This window comes from Trichogramma pretiosum, unplaced genomic scaffold (genome assembly GCF_000599845.2).
Source record: "Trichogramma pretiosum strain Unisexual culture from Peru unplaced genomic scaffold, Tpre_2.0 scaffold21, whole genome shotgun sequence".
Taxonomy (NCBI): domain Eukaryota; kingdom Metazoa; phylum Arthropoda; class Insecta; order Hymenoptera; family Trichogrammatidae; genus Trichogramma; species Trichogramma pretiosum.
The window spans coordinates 1181495-1205590 of NW_019640940.1; the positions used below are offsets into that span (position 1 = coordinate 1181495).

The 24096-nt window shown below is 44.7% G+C and overlaps 3 protein-coding genes across 5 annotated transcripts in view; 1 reads left to right on the top strand and 2 right to left on the bottom strand.

Annotated features, from left to right (window-relative positions):
* The first annotated feature begins 179 nt into the window (after nt 1–179).
* Nucleotides 180–5054, top strand: LOC106659760. The gene is given in 7 exon segments (XM_023457843.1): nt 180–359; nt 447–551; nt 625–1446; nt 1525–1713; nt 2327–2898; nt 2997–3463; nt 3538–5054. Coding segments are annotated over 7 exon segments (3852 nt in total).
* Nucleotides 5055–5633: 579 nt separating this feature from the next.
* On the bottom strand, nt 5634–7376 carry LOC106659759 (protein HGH1 homolog). The gene is made up of 6 exons (XM_014382438.2): nt 7163–7376; nt 6855–7089; nt 6562–6789; nt 6185–6472; nt 5951–6112; nt 5634–5873 (listed from the first exon to the last, which is right to left on the bottom strand). The coding sequence occupies exons 1-6, from the start codon at nt 7260–7262 to the stop codon at nt 5729–5731; spliced, it is 1158 nt and encodes a 385-aa protein (XP_014237924.1). The 5' UTR covers nt 7263–7376; the 3' UTR covers nt 5634–5728.
* Nucleotides 7377–7953: 577 nt separating this feature from the next.
* LOC106659769 (Fanconi anemia group J protein homolog) overlaps nt 7954–24096 on the bottom strand; it is a 66215-nt gene continuing 50072 nt past the window's right edge. For all 3 annotated transcript variants that reach the window (XM_014382450.2, XM_014382448.2, XM_014382449.2), the window contains 10 exons: nt 21682–21723; nt 11430–11471; nt 11046–11208; nt 10641–10968; nt 9963–10565; nt 9560–9880; nt 9142–9480; nt 8859–9061; nt 8738–8789; nt 7954–8658 (listed from right to left, as the gene is read on the bottom strand). In XM_014382450.2, coding sequence (XP_014237936.1) covers nt 8560–8658; nt 8738–8789; nt 8859–9061; nt 9142–9480; nt 9560–9880; nt 9963–10565; nt 10641–10968; nt 11046–11208; nt 11430–11471; nt 21682–21723 — 2192 coding nt within the window. In that variant the 3' untranslated portion in view covers nt 7954–8559. The remainder of the gene's footprint in view (nt 8659–8737; nt 8790–8858; nt 9062–9141; nt 9481–9559; nt 9881–9962; nt 10566–10640; nt 10969–11045; nt 11209–11429; nt 11472–21681; nt 21724–24096) is intronic.

Sequence of the window (24096 nt, forward strand, 5' to 3'; positions counted from 1 at the left end):
ATTGCTAAATTAATCGAACTCAGTAAAATTGACCGTAAATAGTTTCTATTTCTACATCTTTCATTAAAAAAATCATAAATTTTCCCTTAGATCCATCCAAATCAATAACGAAGCTTCCAACTCTCGTTTCAGCCCGAGCTTGACCATTCATATAATCGCATTACCATAGTAACGTCGCGATGTGCTCCTACGAGGGCTTCCGACTGACGGCGCCGTCGGAGGTCTCGGTGCGCAGCAAGGCCAGGATCGACGCCCTGTTCGAGGACACGCGCTCCGTGTGCAGCAGCACGACCTCCTTCGCGCCCTGGTGCCCCGCGGCTGACGCGGCCAGACGCAACGGCGGCGACGATCACGGCGACGCGGCCGATGGCTTCGACTGTTGTCCCGCCACTGGCGACTCGGCGGGAGGAGTCAACGGCGACGACGGCGCCGAGAGCGATCACCAGCAGCGGCGAGTCAACAGCGCCGTGCAGGCACGAATCGAGGCCATGTTCGCCTCGGTCGAGGCCGAGAACTCCGCCACCGGCGAGTGCTCCGCGGCTGTGCTTCCGGTAAATATATTTATTTTGAAAAAACGAAGAATAAATTAATCTATCTTCATAAAAATGTTGTGCTCTACTACAGGTACAGTACTTGGGCGCGGCGCCTGTCGGAGGCCGAGTCGCATCGGTGCGCGGCCTCCAGGAGCCTCTGCGCCAGCTGATCGAGCGCATGACCGAGGCCGCCGTCAACGCCGTGCTCGAGGTGTCGCGACGCGGCCTGACCTTTCGCACCGACGACCTTCACGAGAAGTGCAATCCGTTTCGGCGCATCGCCGTCTGGAGCGCGCTCAAGCTCCACACGAAGGTCCGACGCGGCTCCGACTCGAAGGCCAACGATTATCTACACGCATTCGTGCCCCTGGTGGCCGACGATCGAACCACGTCCGGTTCCCATCCAGCCTCGACCATCACTAATTCCGCTGGACTGGACGATCGACACGCCGATCTTTATCGCACGATGCGCGGCCTGTCCAACGACCCGGAGGACTATCCGCCGATATTCGCGGTGGTGATGCGTCGCCCGGGCGCCGCGCGCCTGCTCGAGTGTCACGCCTTCGCCTGTCGCTGCGACGAGGACGCGATCGCCGCCGCGGCCACGCTCTATCGCGCGCTGCTGGCCGATCTCGACGCCACCGCGCGACGGCCCCGACAGAGAAACGGCCTGGGCTGCGCCAGTCTGGCCTCGGTCGTGTCGAGCACGACGAGGGACGACACCAGTCCGACGCACGGCTCGTCGTCCTGCGCCGCCGGCGACTACTGTCCGAACGTCAGGCATCGAAAGCAGCAGCAAGAACAGCAGCAGCTGCAGCAACCGGTCAGACCTCCGAGGATAAAGAAGAACTCGGTGAGCAGCACGAATACCGAGGACGAGAGCAGATCGACGACGACGACGAGCTCGAGCGTCGTGAACGTGCTGACGACGGCGGCGGTGACGACGACGATGACAACGACGATGGCGACGATGACGACGTCCCTGACCAAGGCGCCGTTGAATAGACGCAAGATGAAGCGCGAGACCGGCATCAGAGCCGAGGACGTGCTGCAGGCGCAGAATCGACGGATATGCTCGCCACCGAGAGAATCGAAGACGGTGGACGCCGATGCGGCGCCGATCGACAGGAGAAGAGCCGCGAGCAACAACATGGCCAGTTCGGATACAACCAAGTTGGAGGTGAGTAAACCGATGAAAGAAAAACCTTTAATTTAAGGCGGATTTAACGCAGACGTCAAAATTACTGTAACTCGTAATGTCTGATATATTTTTTATTCCAACTGCACATGAAATAGCTGGAATAAAAGCCCGATCACATGAATTATTATGAAGAGGACACTCTCTTTGAAAGTCAGTCCAAAAATAAATTGACTATTTTTCCCAAAAGTTCTATAGTGACCTTTGGAACATGAAAATGAAGGTCGAATTGAAATTTTGATTTTTGGACTGACTTCTGTAATCTGTATACCTTGAAATACCTAGAAATTGATCAATTGATCAATAAAATGTAAAAGAATTCAATCCTAATTCACTCCAGACTCCGCCACTAGATGGCGAAGTACCTTGAGCTGTGAATCCGCAAGTGGCAAAGTAAAAATAATTGTATAACTAAAAGCGAGGTTACATGCATCACTGATAAGTTCTCCAGTATGTACAATACTTTTTGTTTCTATTTTGCAATAAGTCTTTGTAACTGCTTTTACGGCCAGACGGGATCTCAACCCAAGGTCGATTAATAAATTGTAAATAATAATAAATGATTTTATTGTGCTCGTATCATTTCTCTCTAAAGGCGAGAAACGCGGAGAGACGTAAAAACGCCAAAAACAAGTCGTACACCCAGCAGCTGCAGCAACAGCCCGCGATCGAGAAGCTCTACAGCCACGACGAGGCCACGACCAGCAGCAGCTCTCAAACGCCGCGCCACTCGCAGCCGAAATTATCGAGCAACAGCGCCTCGTCGTCGGCGCCCAGTCCCGATCACGAGCGCAGCGGCTCGTTCGAGTTCGAGTGCTGCACCGACAACTCGATCTACGACGGCGCGACGATTTACGGAAAGTCGAGAACAACGACTGCACCACGGGCTGGAGGAGCGGCGAACGGCGGAGACAAGAGGGCGACGACGACGACGACGACGAGGCTGCCGCCGATCAACGGTGGCGGCGTGAACTCGGCGCGAAAAATCACGACGAGCAACGGATCCACCGCGTCGTCGAGAGTGAAGAGGCCGGGCGTACCGCCGCCCGATGTACCGAGCAACAACACGGAGCGTCGGAGGCGAAGGCAGCAGCGCGACTACTTCCGAGACGCCGATAAGATACAGAGCCTGGGGTCGAGCCTCGTGGAGTGTCCGGAAGATGGGAGGTTCGGAAATACGGCTCGTAGCAGGCACGTGTTGAAATTTTAACTGGAAAAGTATCGATGTTAATCTTCGTTTGCATTTGATTTCTGTCCACATACAGACAAGCAAGTTGCGACGGATCGTCATCGACGCACTCCCGACGCCTCAACCGCGTCAATACCCTCGACCGGCCGATCCGCCAGGACAGCAGTAGCAGCGAGCGAGCATCGGCTTCCGTGCAGCAGCAGCAGCAACAACGTCGACGTAGTCGCGCCGGAAGCGAGCCACCAGCCGCGGGTCGAACGACGGACCTCGTCGTCTCGTCGTCGTCGTCGTCCGCCACGACCAAAGCACTGCTCAAACGATCCCAGAGCGACGCCGAGATCCTCGTGGACAAGGGCGACCTGATGACCAGAGTGGAGCTGCCGAGGCGAGGAAGCTTCCTCAAACCCGGAAGCGTGCGCGGCAACAGGGACGGCCTCGAGGGCGGTGGCTCGGGCACGCCGCTGGGCTTCACCGAGCTCTTCGACGAGTTTCGCAATCAGGAGGGACTGACCAGCGTCGACGATATTTTAGCGACGATAATCGGTGAACGATCGGATATCCTTTAAAAATCGAAGACTACGATAACGACTAACTGATTAATATTTTTGGTCTTTCAGATCCGGAAGGCATGTCGTTCAACGACCTCAAGCCGCTCTACAAGGAGTTCCTGCTGAAACTCGCGGCCACCCTGACCCAGGACGAGCTGTACCAGCGCTCGGCCAGCATAATGCGTCGCCGACGTCGTCCCCAGCGGCGTCGATCGAGCCGTCGCAGCGGCGCCGGTGGCAAGGCCTGCCTGATCAGGCGCGCCATCAAGCGATCGGTGTCACGGCTGCGCAGCAGCAGCAGCGCCCCGACCGAGTTCACCTCGGTCCTGTATCCGGCGCGCAAGCTCGGTGGCGAGCGCGGCGGCGGCAGCTTCGCGGGCAGCACCGCGTCCTCCTGCGAGCGCAATCATCATCATCATCGACACAAGAGCAACGCGATCAACCCCAGCCGCGTCCTGTCCAGCAAGATCGTCGGCGGCGGCAACAACAAGAACAAGAGATCGAGAAACAAGAGCAGCCGAGCGATCGGCCAGCACACCACCTCGGAAGACAGCGACACGGGCCGACGACCAAACGGACGCAACGGTGGTGGAGGCGGTTTGACCACGGCCAATCGCAGCAGCAGCGGCTACGTGAGCTGCAGCGAGTGCAGCTACAATTCCGAGTCGTGCACCTGCATCTCGGCCGACAAGTGTTACTGCTCGCTGCCGCGCCGAGCCATGACTCCGCCGTCGCCACCGTCCTCCCATTTGAGACTGGCCGTCGATCGTCGCCTCGCGGATCTCGCCGCGCCCTGCGCCTGCGACACCGACAGCTGCTCCGAGAGCTACAAGTGCTACTGCGCCCGGATGCCCAGCAACAGTCATCAGCATCATCATCAGCATAATAATCATCGTGGTCACCACCAGCCGAGTATCCTGGAGCAGCTGAGGCAGAAGGGAATCGTGCCCGCGGAGAGCACGCTGAGCAGACACGGCAGCACCGAGCGCGAGAAGAAGAGCAGGAGGCACAGCAAGAATTTGACCACGTCCAAGAGTTTGGAGTATCTGAAGGTGAGTTGAGAGATGCGGCGCAGGAGTCATATTCATTTCATAATTGATCTAAATTCCAAACAGGTACGAAGCAGTTCCGACAATCTGGCGCTCGATTACGACCTGTTCTCGCCTTATCGTCGCACCAAGAGCCGCGACCAAGAAAACTCGTCATCGCGTGCTGGTAATAATCGTCGACGTCGCTCGTCGCGCTGCTCCTCGACCTCGGGCAGCGAGAAGGTCCTCGTGGTGAGCGCGCGCGATCCCCAGGGTCGGCTCATTTACGTGGGTGGCGATCATCAGCATCAACACTCGGCGACGGGCGGCGGCAAACATCGAGGTGGTGGCGGTGGAGGCGGCGACTCGAAGAAGCACAGCAGGAGCGTCACAGCCGATCGCCATCACCACGAGGCCCTGTCGATCAAGAAGAGCGCTGAGATCGCCGCGGTCTTCAACGAGCCGCCGAGCAACAAGTTGTTGGGTCGACGTGCCAGCAGCACGTCGAGCTTGAGGAGTTCTGTCAGTCTGGAGGCTGGTTTGGGCTACTTGCCTTGAGATTCTATAAAATCATCGTTCGTATATCAAGTATTAGCATAGAGTGCACTTAAACTTCAATTATTTTTGTTCGTGAATGACTGAATGTATAATTATGCTATGATTTTTAAACTATTATGATACTAACGCGATATACAAACTTATCGCAATGCCTATACGTATAAATATCGATCAATAAGTATATTTTTATACATAAAAAACTGCCTTGTACCTGATAAGCTACACTAATGTTGGAGCAAAGCTTTAAAGAGATTGTTCTTGAATAATACATTTTACAGAAGACCGTGATTTATAATACACAATTTGTTCAACTTGAATTATAATAAATTATATCAGTTTGAAAAAAATGAAGCTTTTCTGTATGAATAGATAGTTAAATTTCATTTTACGGCAGCCGCTACAACAGCTGATAAATCGTCGTAATCCCTGACCACCGTGCAAAAGATGCCGTTTGGAGTAAACTCAAATTTTAAATATAAAAATGGCCCTGAATCGCTTCGTGTTGAATAATACATTTTATATGAGGTCCACTTGTCACCTATTGAGAGTCAATTTGATGAGTCAAATAATAAGCTTGAGTAGTAATTAAACAAATTTAATATTTTTTGTAAAATTATCAAACATAATTATTTACACAAAATATGGTACAAAACACTAAAACACTTAAAACACCTTTACAACTTTAATGCGCTCATTTCATTGGTGGCTTCTTCAGTGTTCTCTTCGATAAATTCTTTATCAAATTTTTCAAACTTTTCTTTATATTCTTCAGGAACATCAACTTCTTTATAACTATTTATTCCTATCTCTTCTTCAGTTCTGAAAATGAAAATAATTTTTTATATACATTGATACATTGATGACAAGTTTTTTGTTCTGTACGAGAAATATCTTACTTGATCAAAATGTCTACAATATTTTCACAACGCAACAAAGCAAGTCCATCTTTTTCCCACTTATGATATTCTCTAAGAATAATGTAAATATTATTCTCTCTGAGAAATTCCCTTCCAAACTTGCCACAGCACAGCCACAGCAAAGATTCTAATAGCATAACTCTGAAAAATAATACAATTTATTTTTGAACATATATTTTCATGAATTTTTCATACTTTTAAGCAAAAGCAAACCTTAAGTCTGGATCTTGTTCTCTCTCCTGAGTTTCTGGCAAATACTGTAAATCTATTGGTAATTTATCATTTTCTTCATCGGTAAACTGATCTGGACCCATTAGAGGCATCATTAAGTAAGGAAGAATATCTACTTCAGAACCTAACAGCCGCTCATGATATTCCTCATCAAAACAACAATTCTTTATTGTTCCAATAGTTCCTCCTCTTAGAATATTGTTCTTAGCAAATCTAATGCAAGACAAAAGTTTTACAATTGGTGCATTTTCTTCGTCGCCCATCAAAAATCTAAAAATTTATAATGATGATTATATTGATGTATTCAATGATAAATGTATGAATTATTATTAATATAACATGCATAGTTATTTTCTTACTTTCTCATTTTTTTTGAACGACTTAAATTACTAAAAATTGGTCCTAAATAGTAAAATTTGGGTTTAGAGTCACGTTCCTTTTCAAATACATCCAAAAATGAACTCCAGTCAAATGGACTCTTTTCTACTAATGTAAGTACTCTTTCTTCAAATCCTTTTGGTCGTGTAATATTTGACAAAATTAAAGTACAATAATCAGCTAGTTCTGGGTCTCGATTGGTCATATGTCTGTAAATAAAATATTGCATATAATTATTTGCATTTGTATTTGATTAATAGTTGATATTACTCACTTCATACATAGATAAATCAAATTGTCGTTTGAAATATCATCAGAATTTGATTTGGAAGATTCTGAAATTAAGAGTAAAACACTAGCTCCTTCTTTATCACCACTAAAGTTAATCAATGTACTGAGAACATCTTTTGCTAATTGTTTCACAGGATCATTAACCAAAATTATCATCTGCCTAATGATGTTTGGAAATTCAAGAAGTAAACTACGATTACTTCCTTCTCCTGACATACCTATGAACAATAATTAAGAATTATTGGTTGATGCTAAATTAACTGCATCATTTATTTTATTAAAACTACATACCTAACAGAAAACTGACAGCATTCAATTTTAAATCTATTCTAGATGTTATATCTAAAAATGTAGACAAATCATCAAACAAGTTTTTCATTTCTTCAGCCATTTTAGTATTTGCGTATTTTGAAAAATTTTGAAAAAAATATATCAACACAAATCTTTAGGATATCACTGAAACTTGACGCAAAGCACGTGTTGAAAACACTTATACAGAAACCGTTCAAAATGTGTTCACTGCATCGTGTAAGTACAGTACAATTACAGACGACAGGTTAACACAAGAGACAGCGCACCAATCGTCGTTTCTACGTACTAATGTTGCGAACGCGTGTTTATCAAAAATTAAAATTATCATGCACCGGTAAGTTATTTAGTGAAAAGATAAATTAATTACGTGTAATGAAAACGGGCTCATGAAAAAATATTTAATATATAGATGAGCGACCATAAAAAATTCATTTAATCAAGAAAATTTATAAACTTCCTCATCATTGCAGTTCGAGAATAAGTTGACATTCAGTGGTTACGTAGAAATCTATTCTACTCTGGCTATGGTAAAGCATGATTTACTTTAGGATGATTGATCATATTTACAGTTTAAACTTTGTGCGGTGCAACGTTAAAACTAATAAACGAAAAATGATTGATTCATTTTTTAAATCTAAACTTATATGAAAATACGACGCAAATATTGTCAACGTGGAATAAATAAATCGTGATTTTTTTTAGACTATATTGTGTTAAATAATGGTAGACATAAGTCCAAGAAAGTTGTAAAAATGAAAATTCACTTCGGCTGATAATCAAATACTTATAATTGCGAAAAACATTAAAACAAATATCTTTTGAGATTTTTTACAAATGTAACAAATCAAGAACGAACATCATTGAAAAAATAGTTGAACAAAGAAAACAGGCAATACATATATGTAAAATAAGTAAAACTACAAGCTTAATTACGCGAGAGTGTGAAAAAAGTAATAAATTAATAGAATAAAATAAAAATAGTCTTAGAAAATTAATTGATTGTCATAACATGGTCATGGCTCAATTTTTTAGGTTTTTAACTATGTTAGTTTGAAAAACAGTTCACTTAGTTGAATAACTTATAGATCAAATTGTGAGAATTTAAAATTTTTGAGGAATGTATTTGAAATGAATTAAAAATTATTTGAACACGCAATTATGTTCAAGTAACTTCGAGTCTGAATCCTAACACTAATACTAAAACTACTTTATAGTAATACTTTGTGAACAAGTAAACATTCTTCGGAAAAATTTTTAATTTTTTTTTACAAAAGTAAAAACACTTATACATTTAACAGAAAACGGAACTTCAAATCTGAAACGATGACACAAACACAGTTGTAACATCAAAAAATACTGTTTAAAACAATATTCCATCAATTGCTCAGTCTTTTCGTCTTATCATCGTGAGCCTTTCGTTCATTGACAAACTTCTTTAAATCGTCCTTCAAGTTGAATTGATTATTATCTCGTTTCTACAAAAAAAAAAAAAAAAAATGTATCGATCGTTTAAAACGTATGAAAAAAATGATTTAATTATGTTGCAAGCCCTACCATCTCTCTGACCCATTTTGGTAAATAGGTCATAGTATTAGCCCAGAGGAATCTGAAATATTGTGTTCCATTTTTATTGTTGTACGAATGACTTCGAATATACAAAACTTAAAAAACGAACCTCTCGTCGACGAGCAATATCGCGCCCCAATCGTTGCGATGTCGAATACATCTTCCAAGCGCTTGATTCAAGGCCCTGTAAGCTTGCACGTTGTACCATTCGCTCCCGCTGAGCAATTTACGTGCTTTGTTCATCGGTTGATCGTTATACTCCATTTTCATTTTGACACTAGGTTCGGTCCTCACAGCATACGGTATGCCGACCTAGAGGCATGTATGCAAAAAAAAAAAGAAAAATAAGAAGATATATCCTGAAAATATCAACGCTGCGATCTCGAACTAACCGTGATTACGCATCGCGCCTCGTTGTCGCTAAAGTCGATGCCCTCGGCGACTTTGCCGCGAAAAACGGCGAACATGAGGGCGCCGTCCCGACCGGTGGCTTGCGATCTGCCCGCGGCGGTGTCGCGTATCGCGTCGCGATACTCGCGCATCATTGCGTCGAGGTCGCCGCTGTATCTCGGCTCCTGGACGATGCACTTGTGCGCCTCAAGTCTGCCCCAGACGCCGGTCTCCTGCCAGCGCTCCAGCTGGCCCGTCATCATGGCGTAGGACGAGAAGAAGCACAGAACGCCGTGCGGCACGGTCTCGCACACTTGCACCAGCAGCGAGCCCAGCTCGTCCTGCAAAAGGAGGAAGTATAACTTTTGCGCGAAAGCTTTATCTTCGCTGCACGGATTAGGCCACGAAGCGTCGGCGTACCTTGAAATCGAACGTGCCCACGTTGGCGTAGACGGCTCTGAGACTGACGCCGTTGGGGCCGCGGCCGATGGGCCGTACGTACACCTGGTCCTTGGTTATCACGTGATTGGCGTGCAGCTGATGGGCGAAGGTCAGGCCGAGCTCGCCCTCGAAGGTCGTGGTGGGCGACAGCGTGCCCGAGGCCAAGATGACGCTCCTCGTATTGCGGGCCATGCCGCGGAAGATGATGGCCGGGTTCATGCACAAGAATTTGAGGGTGCGCAAGAATTGAGGTTTCTTGACCTCGCCGCGAGTCTCGACCCACTCGCCGCTTTTCGCCGGCTGTAAAAGCAAAATCGCGATATTATTTCACCTATTAAAAATAATTTGTACACTCATTAGAAGGGAATTTTTCGGTATATACCTTGGTTTTGACGTCCTGGTGATAAGCCTTACTGATGACGCATCGATAGTCTTGAGTGAACTCGGCATCTTTCACGCACATCAAAGCCATCTCCATCAGAACCAACAAATTTTTCGTGATGTGCGATATGGTGGTCGGATCTTTGAGCTTCTTCCTCCTCTTTTCATTTTTCTTACTCCTACCGTCGTCGTCGTCGTCCTCCCGATCGACTTCGTTCGCTATGTCTTCCTTCGCCTGATTGTACTCGTTGATGGCGGTGCGGCAGGCGACTTTGAACGCCGAGTAATTGTCCTCGCCCAGGCCGTTCGCGGTCAACTTGGTCCAGAGCTCGTTGCCCTTCCAGAAGTCGCTGTGGGTCTCGCCGTACTTGGTGCTCGACTCCGGCACGTAGACGTCGTTGATGACCTCGTGTAGCTTCAGCAGGTACTTGTTTATGACGTCGTAGTAGGAGTTTTTCGTGAGATTGAAGAGAAGGTGGCAGTCCTCGGCGGCCTCGAGCAGCGCGTCCTCGCGAAACTCCGCGCTCCCTGCGTCCCTGCAGATGCTCTCGATGTTGTGCGCCTCGTCGACGATCACTATCTCGTTCGTCAGATCGATGCCCATCTGCGCAACCCCAAAGAAAAAGAAAACAAAAACGTTATATACATTGTCGAAGAAAAATATTATTTATATACTCACGCTCTCGCGAATCGAGGGATCGATGAGGTAATTGTAAGGGCAGAAAATGATGCTGGCGTCGCCCATGAGATTGCGCGCCCCGAAGTAGGGACAGGCGTTGGCCTGCTTGCCGACGGCGACGATATCCTCGATGTCCCAGGGCGTTTCCAGACCCACGGCCGCGAGTCTGTCGTGGCTCGACAGCGCGCCCTTGTTACCCTCGTTGTAGAAGGGACAGCCCTTCTTGTTCTTCAGCGGATCGCGCAGCTCGTTGCACAGCGCCGTCTTGCTGAGACCCTCGACTTTGTGATGGATGCACGTGTGCTCGCGGCTGCTCAGTATCGTCATTCTGCGGCAGAAAAATATATAAAAAGTAATGAAAATCGCCATCGATGCATGTGCTGCAAGGATTCGGCTATCTCTTACCGCTTGTCGTGGTAGCAAGTTTTCTTGAACTCCCTTATCACTTGCTCGATCTGTTTGTGAGTTCTCGAGCCGTAATAAATTTTCGGCACTCTTGGCGCCGAATTTATTTCTTTCAAAGGGTCCCATCCTTCGTCGTCGTAATCTTCGCATTTGCCTTTTTTACCTGTAAAAGTAAGAGAAAAATTGCGATGACGTTAGCGATGATTCGCCTCGATCTCGGGACGCACGTGTTATCGAGCGAGCACACGACGCGCAACGAGATCCATAATGCGAAAGGGAAAAATAAAGAAAGGGGGAGAGGGGTGAAAGTATAGTGGCACCATATATAGGAACGCGTCGTATACTTTTTATAGAGTCGATACTTGGCAGGTATCCATCACTTACCAGGTTTGCTGCAGCACGTATCGGCTCCATTAGGGCTCGGAACTGTAAAGAAGAAGAAAAAAAGCGAAATGAAACAAATACGGCAAATAACATAGAGGTAGCAGTATGTATGTATGTATACAGAAAGAAGAAGAAAAAAAGAATGAAAGAAATAGCTAGCAGCTAGCTAGCTAGCTCGCGCGCGCGCGCCTGAAAGTATAATGTATGTAATGTGTGTGTGTGCGCGCACGTCGAAAAAAAACATTGATTCTCATTGTGAACAACGCCCTGGCAAAGGTACATAAGAGAGAGACGTTGCGAACACATTGCGCACCTTCCTATTTATGACGCACGCAGACGAACTTGAGGGGCTAATCTCTGACGCGATTTTCGCCCCTGCGCTCGCGCGCGCGCGAGACCTCTCAAGAGAGAGAGAGAGAGCTAGAGCCTGAGACGTGTTTCGGTCTGTGTATATAATGTATATATAGTGTACCTGCCTTCGGGCGCGAGCTGTGTATAATGCTATATTAGATGAAGGAATTAGCCTGCGCGCGCCTTTGGGTTTCGAGAGAGAGAGAGAAGTTCGAGTTCTCGAGCGAGACGAGCGCGGAAGACGTGTTGTACGCTCGCGAATTACGTTGTTGCGAAAAAAAAGGAAAGAATATAATGTTAAATAAATTGAAAGAGTAAGATAAAGGTTGAAAGTATATCTAATGGAATAATTATCTTCTTTAAAGTATATACAGTCAACATTTTTTTTAAAGGACTTCTCGTGATTCGTGTCGCACTTATATGGGTATACTCGATACGAAAAGGTGTCCTGTAAGGCATAATCCACCTGCTGCACGTAACGCGACTTGATCGTCCCGAAGGATCGATCCAAAGACGCAAAGTCATTACCCGCGCATAAAGGGCATTAAAAGCGAATGTCATTTTGGGACGAGCCCCTCGCAACGTCTCTCCGCGCGCGAGTATACATGCCTAATCCTTGAAAAATGAGGTCTCCGTACCATATATAATATAATAATCCAGCGTGTCGTGTCGCACTGCTTTATATAATACGGCGTACGCCCAAAAAATAACGCCATTGTTACGCGGGCATTTATTTTGACTCTCTCTCTCTCTGCCCGAGACCTGCTACTGCTGCGACGAGTACATGTAATATTGAGAATGACACGACGATGACGACGATCATCGAGCTGTATGTCAGCTATTTTTTTTTTTTTTATTTTTGTCAACAATGCGCGCGCGGAAGATTATGATGTTTTTGATGCGCTCGTGTCCTTTCATCGCCCTGCTTGTATATATACTGCCACTCGAAACTCGTCCTCGCTTTACACTAATGTAAATCCATTTCGGTGCACAGAGAACGAGAAAGAGAGAGCAATTGTTGCTGGCATTGCGCGCTCGAATAAAAGACCTACGATGAAATTAAATGAAAACGATCAAAGCCGCCCGTAGGCCACGCGGGACACACGAGAGAGATGATGATCGGGGGCTCTCTTTCTCTCTCTCGGGCCAAAAGGGCCAAAGGCTTATACCGCTATACGCACATCGAGAACTGATAGCAGCAGCAGCAATACATATATAGGATATATCGTTTTCATGACTCGACCTCTGTGGGATTACACGGCGTATACATGGCACTGCAGCAGCAGCAGCGAGTCGGACGCGCGATTTTAAGCTTTTATACAAAACGGGGATAGAGAGAGAGAGGGCGAATTTAATAACCGATTCACGGTCACAATGGTGGAATTGGGCTGGGGCCCTCGAAAAAGCCCGCAGCAGCAGCTATCGTCTATAGGTAACAGATATATCATGCAGCAGCAGCGACCTATTGCGTATACGTCGAAACTTGAAAGGAGTAAGCACGTCAATTCGTTTATAATTTCACTTCATCAAGTATGAGAATTCTGATAAATCCCATTTATATATATACATCGACGTACACACGCCGAGCGGGTCGCGTAATCCGTCCCCGAGACTCTTAATAATAATTTTATAAATATAAATACGTGTAGGCTCATCCGGGTCGCAGAGAGCTGGAGAGAAGAGTTTAAAGCTTCGCGTGTCTCTCGCTCACAGACGGATCGATCGCGAGCGAAAAGAAAGAAAAAAAAAGGGTAAAAAAGACAAGGACACAAAGTAGAAAATAGGCAAATAGAGCGTACTACTACTACTACTACGCGCGGTGTCTATATGCCGTATACGTGCATCAAATGCTATGCACAAACGAAACGAGAGTGTGTACCACCAGAGAGAGAAAAAGAGAGCCAGAGGGGGGAAAGTTTCTTTCTTCTTCCTTTTTTTTGCTTTTGCTTTTGCTTTTCGTTGGCGCGCTCGCTCTCTCTCTCTCCCGACGACTTGATTGGCACGGGGTGGCAAGACGCAACGGGGCGGGATATTCGCCTATATAGAGAGAGAATACGTAGGTACTACTCTACGGCATACATAGCTAGCTCGAGCCGTCGAGAGTCTGTGCAGCAGCAGCAGCACATACATGTTGGGAGAGAGAGAGAGAGAGCTCCGAGAGCCAGAGGGTGTCGTTGCTTGGCAACAACTTCCTTCTCTCTTACCCCCCTGCTGCTGCTCTGTATATAGCACGCGCGAATGTGTGCATGTGTGTGCGTGCTACAACAGACACCGACACCCGAGGGGAGAGTTTTCTAGCTATATGTGCTGCTGTGGTGACGCCAGCGATGAGCTGCTGCTGCTGCTTTCGGTGCGCCGAGTGAGTGAGAGAGAGAGAGTCAGCAGTCTATATACGCCGAACACATATTATAAAGTACAGTCCCGCGTAAAAGTTCGATACTCGATTTATACATTCGCATGCTATACAGAGAAGTGCATATTATAATGCCCGTATATGAATTACATCGCGTGCATAATTGATCGTTCGACGACATGCGACGACGACGACGACGACGATGATAATTATGATTAATTGGAAAATTTCATTGTGTCACACGGTTACGTACGCGTATGCAAAATTGCACGCGCGACCGATATTACACGACCGGTTGCACCATTTTGTTTTGTCATCTGTGCGATTCTGCTCTCTCGCGCGAACTGCGCTGCGCTGCGCGCGTGTGTGTGGCGCGATATAAATGTATATGTGCGCGCGTTATCGCTTCAATTGGTGCGTGCGGCAATTTGTTGCCCCGCGCGTATGTAATCGCACACACTGCGCAATGACCGGAATATCGTTGTTGTACTCTCTTTTTTTTCTATCGTTCGCTCTCTCCGTCTCTTTTTATGTAGTTTTATTATTATTTTCTCTCGCTCGCGGAGAAACTGTTAAGAAAATCGCGAAGCCATGCGGAAAATTGGTATGATAATTATTTCGATTCGCGATTTTGGATTTTTCCCCTGCGAGCCAAAGAAAATGCAACTCGTTCTCCGTTTTTATAGAGAGAAGGACCGATGTCAGAGTGAAATAAAAAGGAATCCTATTGAAAAATTACTATTAAGAATGCTTTAAGATAAATGACTATTAATTGGCTTGTTTTTGTCGATTTTTCTGTTACAATTATGATACAAGCATTAAGCTCATTTTGAATGTGATTTAAAAATGACAATTTGTCTGTGTCTAAAAATTTAGACCAGTTTTCAACCACTTGAATACGATAATATTACTTTCTGACACTAGAGGGCGAGTACCTATATTCCAAAATGTGCAAGTGGAAAAATAGAAATAATTGTATAAGTGGAAGCACGATACTGAAAAAATGTAACTCTTTCTTAGTTAATTTTTGCTATTAAATTTCCAATTCCAACGGCTCTTCTATGTCCAAGTAACTTTTTCGTTGGCCAAAAACGAACCACAAAATTTTGAACCTTTGCACCAAATGGTCTCAGAATCAAAGTAAAACGAAAAACAACTGATCTCAAGTCAAGCCAATGCGGTTTGCTCGCAACTTTTGATATTGATTCTTTGTTTCAAAACTGGGCTGATGCGGCGAGACTCCAGCAGTATCACTTTAAAAAAAAAAAATATCAGAAAGCAGAAGATGAAGGGCGGATCAATTCTAAATCTTCTAGCGACAGCCGTTGCATAAAAAAAAGGGAAAGAAGAGCCAAAGTAAAGCGAGAAGGTAAAACGATCAAAAAGTAGTAAACGTGGCAGGCCCGCTCGTTGTTTTACTATACTCATAAAATAGACGGCAACTTGAAATGCGTTTCTGGGTGAAAAAGCGGCTGCTTGCACACAAAGTTAATATTTTCGACAACAGGATTTGAACGCGTAACAATAAATTAATCCGAGATAATGATGGGCGCGAAGGAACCATCTTGTTATCACGCGCGTATCAACGAAGCGAAAATAAAGAAAACTGCGAGATTTTTAGAAAAAGCACGAAGTTTTTGTGAAAATAGTTTTGCGCGCATTTCACCGAGCGTCAAATTTTACTGCATAGCTTTTCTCGCCTGTCGATGGTATCGACTTCCAAAACGAAAAATGCGCAACTCTCGACGAGCACTGCGTAACAGTATAGACACGAGAGGATCATAAATGGGAAAAAATTCGCCGGCGTTCGCAAGAACAGAACTGATACGCGACGGGTCAGATGCGTGTCTATGCGAGCGTGTGTGTGTGCATTAATTTTGGTACAGAGGTCGGATGAAGAGAGCAGAGAGAGCTCCATTACACTCTATATAATTAAAACGTAGGCACAATTACATGCACTAGAGCGTCTGTGTGCAATTGTGTGTACGCTGTACGCGTATTATATACATAGAGAATAAGAGGAGAGACAGAGAGAGAGAGAGCATTAGTAGTATTGCATCCCGTTGGCATCGTCGTTATAACGAGGGATCAAACGCATGCTAGGCGAGCAGGACATACGAGTTATAACTAAATGGAAATCATGTCCACACAGACACGGCGCGCTATATGCATACTACGGGGCTCGACGAGCGTAATAATACATGCACACGTGTGTTTGCCGCGTATATATAGCTTGGTTCGTACGTATTGTGTGCACTTACATACTCTACGCATCTAATATGGTCATATGTGCAGAGTATGATATTGCATACGCACTGACAATTCTGGACTTGTAATGATATATTACAGAGATGATGATGAAGAAGGAGTTCGTCAAAATCGATTCGATATGTAAAGCATTGCTGCGAGCAGATAATATATTATGCGTGTTTTTTTTTATCATCGTTATGAGGAATGCAAGTAAGTCAAGACACTGGGACAACAAAATGAAAGAAAAATTTATTTTTCATAACAGTACTACAATGAAAAGTTACGCGAAACGTGATTCAACTGAATAGGACTGATTTTAGTCTAATTGCAAAGATCGCTTACAAACTGTTTGTAAAACTGCCGCATCGATCATTATTATAGACTCGTTTTTCCCAGTTTGAATAGATCGTATAAATCGTTAAAAATGCTCCACGTACATAGAGAATACATGCGTATGAAGTAACAGCTAACGAACTAACGAAAAATCTTACGAGCTGTAAATGAGTGAGGAAAACACGATGCGTTCGTATGTAAATATATATTTTTACATGTAGTCATGCAACTCCAATATAGATATTTAATTGTATATCTGGCGTGAAACCATTATACTCCAATGCATCGAATGCAAAATTTCGTATATTATGCATGGCGCTGCTTCACCAAAAATTCTCTCATTGTATAACATATTATATACAATTCATATATTGGTGCTGGCGACAATTATACGCAAACGCAATGATAAAAAATTCCACGAAAAAAGTTAACAAAAAATGCGAGAGTGAAAAAAAAAGAAGAAAAAAAAATACGCGTACTCGTGTGTACCTGCGGCAAATATTAAGTGGCGATTCGCTAATTGCACGCGCGTGCTATGCAGCTAGTGCGGTGCATCGCGCGAGTAGTGACCTTTTTTTTTCATCTACGAGGTGTTTTCGCCTCTATGCGTTGAATCAACAAATTCTAGCGTTAAAAAAGAGTACTTCGAATGGAAAATATAATTTGACTATTTTAAAAAAACACCGTTCAACCGACTCGTATATATCCCAATTTATATCAATGAGAACATTCAAAATCTGTCGTCTTGCCTTCTTTCTCTCTCGTGCATGAAATACGAGAAGGTATAAAAAGACGTCGTTGAATTTTACTCGACGCAGCGACAAGTGCGTATGAAAAAAGATCAAGTGACTATTTATGTATATAAATCGTGGGGCGGTTCCTCTCTCTCTCTCTCTTGTCAAGAAATCGCAGCGAAAGATTTTTCAGCCAATACTTTCGAGTGGTGGCCATGTGCAGCAGCAGCAGCGAATCCGAGAGAGAACTAGGGGTGCAAAAAATCAAGGGTGCAATTAATTAAAACGAAAGGATGCCATTTGTATAACGAATGTATACACATCGTCGGCTACGCCGCACTGCACGTGTCTGCGATATATATTTATGTATATTTTTATATTTGTATATGCGAGCTTGTGCCATTCACCATCTGCTGCAGGCTGCAACTTTTTCGCCATCTCGAGTTTTCTTTTAACTCCGGTCTCGTTCGGGGATATTTTTCATTTATTTTTATTTCAATAGATGAGCAACGACGCAGAGAGAGAGAGTGAATATGAAGGAAGAAATATGTCGCTCGGACGAAGGGGTATAGAAAAAGTGTGCTTTTTTCGATTATTTTTCACGTCGACGAGATCCTAGTATCGTTACATTTTTACGAAAAATATAATGTCGCGAAAATTGAATATGTTTCGGGTTCTTTGCGCGTCGCCGCCACCGCTGCTGCTGCTGCTGCTCGTCGTCGCAGTCTTTGTGCGTGTATGATAAATTTTCTCTCTTGTAAAACAGTTCTCCCCCGCGCGTTTTTTTTTTCAAAGAACTCCATTAAGCGTGTGCCGCATAGCGCGCGAGCGCATATTGGCATATGACCGAAAAAAAGCATCAAAGAAACATCCATCTCCATACACTATCTACCTCGATCGAAAAAGTCGTCGCGCGCGCGTGCATCGGCGGCAGTACAAGCACTTAACGCAAACCACCCACGGCCCCGCTGGTATGATGTGTATATACATTTTCTGATACCTCCTTCATCTCTCTCATAAATATTCATCATTTTGCACGGAGCTCCGCATCCACATCTATATAATAATGTATATGTATAGAGGCACCGACGCCGGGAGAGAGAGAGAGAGAGAGCTGTCTCTACGTCAAAAAAGCTTCGCTAAAATGTTCTCGTCGGCTGGCTGGAGCGCGTTTCATGTACGCTTGCACAAAACGAAGTTTCTCTCTCACTCGCGCGCTTGCTCGCGTTGCTTCTCATGCGTCATCTCGTTAATTAGGCGCGCTCGCGCGGGTGGAGGAGGAGGAGGATGAGGTAGATGCGCGAGGGGTTCATCGTGTGCCAGAGTACGGCACAGCACAGCCTGGGCTAAATGCACGAGCATATTTCGTTTTCCTTTGCTATAGATATCACGCACGCATAAACGCGCTGTACGTATAAGCTAGAGAAAATGGTCGAACGTGTGCGCATATACGCGAGAGATGATTCCATCTCGCTCGAGATAGAGCGAGAGAGAGAGAGAGAGAGCTGATTTCGCTATGCCATATAGTACGTGTTTATAGTCGCGCAGCCATCTTGAACTCGCGTCGCGCGCGCGTCGCCCCTTCGTCGTCGTCGTCGTCGTCGTCGTGTGACACGTATAGCCTCGAGGGGGTTGAAGCTCTGATGCTGTTGTCGTCGTCATGGCGACCCTGCGACTCCCCCCCTGCGGCTCCCTACCCTCCCGCCCCACTTGTGTGTGTATGTATATAGCAGGGTGTACGTAGACAGGGAGAGAGGACTACGACGACGACAACTCGGCATGTACCGTATATGGTACAACCCCACCAAAGCCACCCCTTCTCGGATTTAGATACTATATACTCGGGCGCGCGAGCACAACTTTTTTGTCGCAGTTCTCTCGTCCCTCCTCGTATACGTGTGTATGTGTGTGCGTAGCAGCAGCAGCAGCAGCAGCAGCGGGAGTAGAGCGCGTTAATGAGGCTCTGGGTGCGATACTTGAAGCTGCAGAGAGAGAGAGAGAGAAAGCACAGAGATAGATATATGTACTCCGCATGGCATGTTATATATATTGTAGAGGGAGAGAAAGAGAGCGAGAAGAGGGTGAGAGGGAACGATAGAGATATATATACAGCAGTTGTAGGTATTTTAGCTCTCAAGAGAGCTAGCGAGAGACAGTGACGTTGCTTCTACTACTGCTGCTGCTGCTGCTGCTGCTGCTGCTACTCTCGGGTTTCGCTACGATGACGATGTTTCTTCTCTTTGTAGATATGAGCGGATAGGAGAACGAGAGAGGATGGGACTTTGCACTGTGTAGAGTTCTTCTTTCTTTCTTTGCGCCCGTCCCCGTGGAGGAAGTTTCGAGTCTTTTTCTTCTTCCTTTTTTTTTTTATTTCGCTACTGTTGCGCTGCTACTGCCACTCTCGTGAGAGAGAGAGAGAGAGAGGAATAGAACGAAACAGAGTATCTTTGCTTTAGCTCTTGCTATCTGTTTTTTAGCTCGTTTACTACCCAGCCAGGAGTTTTCTCTTTCTTTCTTTCTTTCTATTTTTTTTTTCACCTACGTGTATATGGTACGCTGCTGCTGCTGCTGTTCTCGTAGCTAGAACTTTTTTGTAGTAGTAGCATCCGCAGCTGCAGCAATGGCAGCAGCAGCAGTAGTAGTAGCGAGTTTTATCTTTCGCTCGTTTGTTTGTTTTCGGGAGGATTTTCACGGGTATATATATATTTGGAAAAATAAAAGTATAATGTCGGGGGCACACGGCATTGTTGTTCTCGCATATATATACGTACTTCGTCGTGCGCTTTTTTTTATATACTCCCGCGATGTACCTGTGCAACGGCATCACCCACCTTGCATTCAATAACATCAGATATTCTCATTTTTTATTTCATATTTTTTCGACTTTATTCTATTTTTTTTTTATGTGCACATCGAAGACGATCGATAAGAATTCCATACCCACGTAAGGGATGATGTTTTCTGGCAAGGGAGACGAGCGAAGTACGCGAAACATTTTACGAAAGTCGACTCGTATATATTTTTGGCATCTCGAAGCGCGTTTGAAATTTTTCAAGACTCGACGACGGACAAAGCGCGCAGCGAGCCAAAGCTCGCACAAAACAGATAGGCGTGTATGTATGTATGTACGTATAATACTAGTCTACGCATTGATCACGCCCGACGCGAGGCAACAATGGAGCCAAAAACTCGAAAATATTCTGCATCTACCTCGCGCGCGCAACAGCAGCAGGTCCCGAACAATTGAGCCGTCGATTATTGTCGGTCGATGTTGCGTCGCGCACCCATGATTTTGCGCGCATCATAAGTTGCGAATTTCTAGACGCGTAAACAGTCCATATATAGGGGTGTATATTTTGAAATTCCGTTCCGATACATCATTCAATGGTGTGCAATGAGAAAACGAAAAAAAAAAACAACAACAACAAAAACAGCAAAAAACTGCAACGCGGATAAAGCGTAAATACACAGACGCGCGCGAGCGAGCTACCGATCGAAATTCGTACCTTGGCAGTGTAGTGGCATTTTTCAGTTAGCGCTTGTCCGGCTCCGCACGGATCCGCTGCTGCTGCTGCTATATGACCATTTCATTGAGGTGGTGTTATATTCAGTGGCACTGCACGCGCAAAGCGAGCGAGCGCGACTACGCGCCACTACTGTGTATACATAGCCGCGGAGAGAGAGAGAGAGAGAGAAAGAGCGAGTTCGTATTTGTCGGGAAACGCGAAATTTTGCACCTAACGGGCTTTGAGCTTCGTCGGTGTCAGTGAGAGAGAGAGAGAGAGAGAGAGAGAGAAATGAAAACGGCTCGTATGTGTGTATGTATACGTTGTTATATCCACGTACTCGCACACACACAGACACGTGGCGCTCGACAGCTCGATCCAATATTATCACGTTTTGCACTTTTGACCGTCGGCGAAAATTAGCACTGCGCCGAGGCTTTTGATCGAATCCGTAAGTTTGTTTTCGCTGTCATGATATAATCGAGAGAGAGAGAGAGAGAGAGAGAGAGAGAGAGAGAGAGAGAGAGAGAGAGATAGATAGCTATATATGGAATTGCCTCGCGCGCGCACTGCATTGCGTTACTCCGCTACTACATAAATCATTTATTCGCGGCCGAACAAAGGAGCCGTGTTTCGCGGCGTGTACGCGATATCGACGCGAATCGTCGAGTCGACCGAACGTAATAATGTGTGTATAAATTTAGACTGCGTAAGTTGATACTTACCGCCGGATTTTGACGTCTTTTTATCGTCGCCCTGGGGATTTTCTGAAACAAAAATACTCGTTGAAATAAAAAGATAAAATGAAAAATTTGAATAATTGAGTAATTTTGATTTTAATATGTAATACAAAGGATCGAAAACTTTCCGACGAGATTCGGGAAATTGTAATCGATCGCTTTATACGCGCAGTGAAACCTTACGTTAGACCGCCAAGACCTTCGGCAACGAATCCACGCAAAAGTAAGGATTCTATTTATGATATATATAACGTGAGCGAGCATCGCAGGCTCCGTTGCTCTCAATAAAGCCTGTACGTATAATACACGCGGAACAAATCAAACTGTATATTATACAGTTATAAGCTTCATAAAAAGGGGTACGTTAATAAGCATTGTACTTTTTGGACAATTATTATGGGTAGTACAGTCGTGGGCTTCGACGCGGGCTGGGGCTTCCGCGCTCGCGTCTCGACGAGGCCCCCGAGTACGTATCGATACAAACTGCTTTCCTTTTTCCAAAATTGAGCTCTCGGTTTAAATCTGACGGTATAGAGCGTCGTGATTTGCGCGCGAGCATCTCGAGCATTCGCTAATACGAAACATCGGTAATAGAATTGTATTGGTATTGAAATGAGCTTTGACTTATATAATTATTTTGACTCTACTACTTGCAGATTTTACAAGTGAAGGTACTCGCCATCTAGTGGTGGTAGCTTAAGGTGATATTATCGTATTAAAATTGGTTCAAAATTGGTGAAATTTTTGGAACAATTAAATGATCGTTTTCAATTCATTTAAAAGCGCCGATTATTGTTAACCATACTTGTAAGAGAAAAATCGCTAAAAACAATACAATTGATGCTAATGTTTTTTTAAATAAATGGTCATTTTTTCATTACAACATCATTATTCACGATAAACATTTTTAGAAGGATTTTGGATTTTTATAAAATGATCGTTAGTGATTGTACTTACCAACATCCGGATTGATTGGGATAGGATCAACAATTTCTTAGGTTTAGTAAGTAAATTGTACTTATTAAAAAGATACCAATGTTTTTTTAAAATATCAATAATTCATTTTCGTCTTGGTATCTCTTCAAAGTAATTAATTCAATTTAATAAGCGATATTAATAAGATATTCATACTAACAATATAATAAATATAATATATTAATACGGAATTTTTTTCCAAAACCGTGCGTTATACAATTATCTTTACTTTGTCACTTGCAGATTTTCAGATATAAGTATTCGCCATCTAGCTGTGGGTGTAGGCATTTTTGGACAATTTCAATCGAAATGTTAAAATTTTAGTATAGAATCGAATATTTTTTTTAATTTTTGCATTAAAAATAATCTATACGATTGCATTTTCATGCATTTTTAATCTTCAAACTAGATTTTACGTCAAATCTACATTCAACTTAAAGTTTTTTTTTAACCGTGCAGGTGTATCAAAGGAAGAAACCCGATGTTTCATTCATTGTAATTTCACAAGTCCTACTACGACCACAATACATATTACGGTAAGCGACGCAAACGACAAGTAGCAGTTTTATCACTCGTGATCGATTCCAAGGGCTCCGGCGACAGGAGAACTTTATTATTGTCTCAGCGCGCCGCAATAATAATATCCGCGAGCAAAAGCGCGCTCGCACGTGGACGAACGGACGTGGTGGCGTTGCGGAAATCAAGTACTCAAGGGGGCTGCTGCTGCTGCTGCGTGGGTTGATCGAGCGAAAGATCGCAATCTCTCGAGGATCTCGCGATCAAATCTCTGTACAATGGCCGCCGCCACACGTGCGCGCCCCCGCTAACGAGAATAATAATAAAAAACAAAAAACGAATGACTCGTAGAGGTGCGGTGGTTTCGTCGACGAGGTTGAAGAGCCGATTTCTTTTATTGTCGCGCAAGGTTGAGAAGAGAGCGAGCGAGCCGCTGGTGATTTTGTAGATCGCGAGCGATAACGCGCGCGACTACTACTCTATTTTTCTTCGAGAGGCTCGGGGGCGCGATAAAGATCAAAAAATTAAAATCGTGCAAAAGTCGAGTAGCACGGAGCTTGAAGATTTAACGGTTGTCCACCTGTATACGTGAATAGATTCGTGAATTTAACGAACCCCATCGAATAATAATAATTTTTGAACGTTGTTTTCGAGGCAAGAATGGCATTTTATTTCAATTATTACAAGTTCAAAGCTCGAGTACAACGATTTTAACAAAGAATCTAACTAAAATTATGAACGACGAGCCTCAAAGACAAAGGACGGATAATCAAATTTTAAAAACGCTTAGAAGCGTATCACGAAGGCACGGCATATTTTATACGCGCCAGCCAGGCGTACATCTCCGCAGCAGCTTTCTCGGTTATACTCAATGAAGTCGAAATTACTAAATTCGATCTCTCCCTTGAT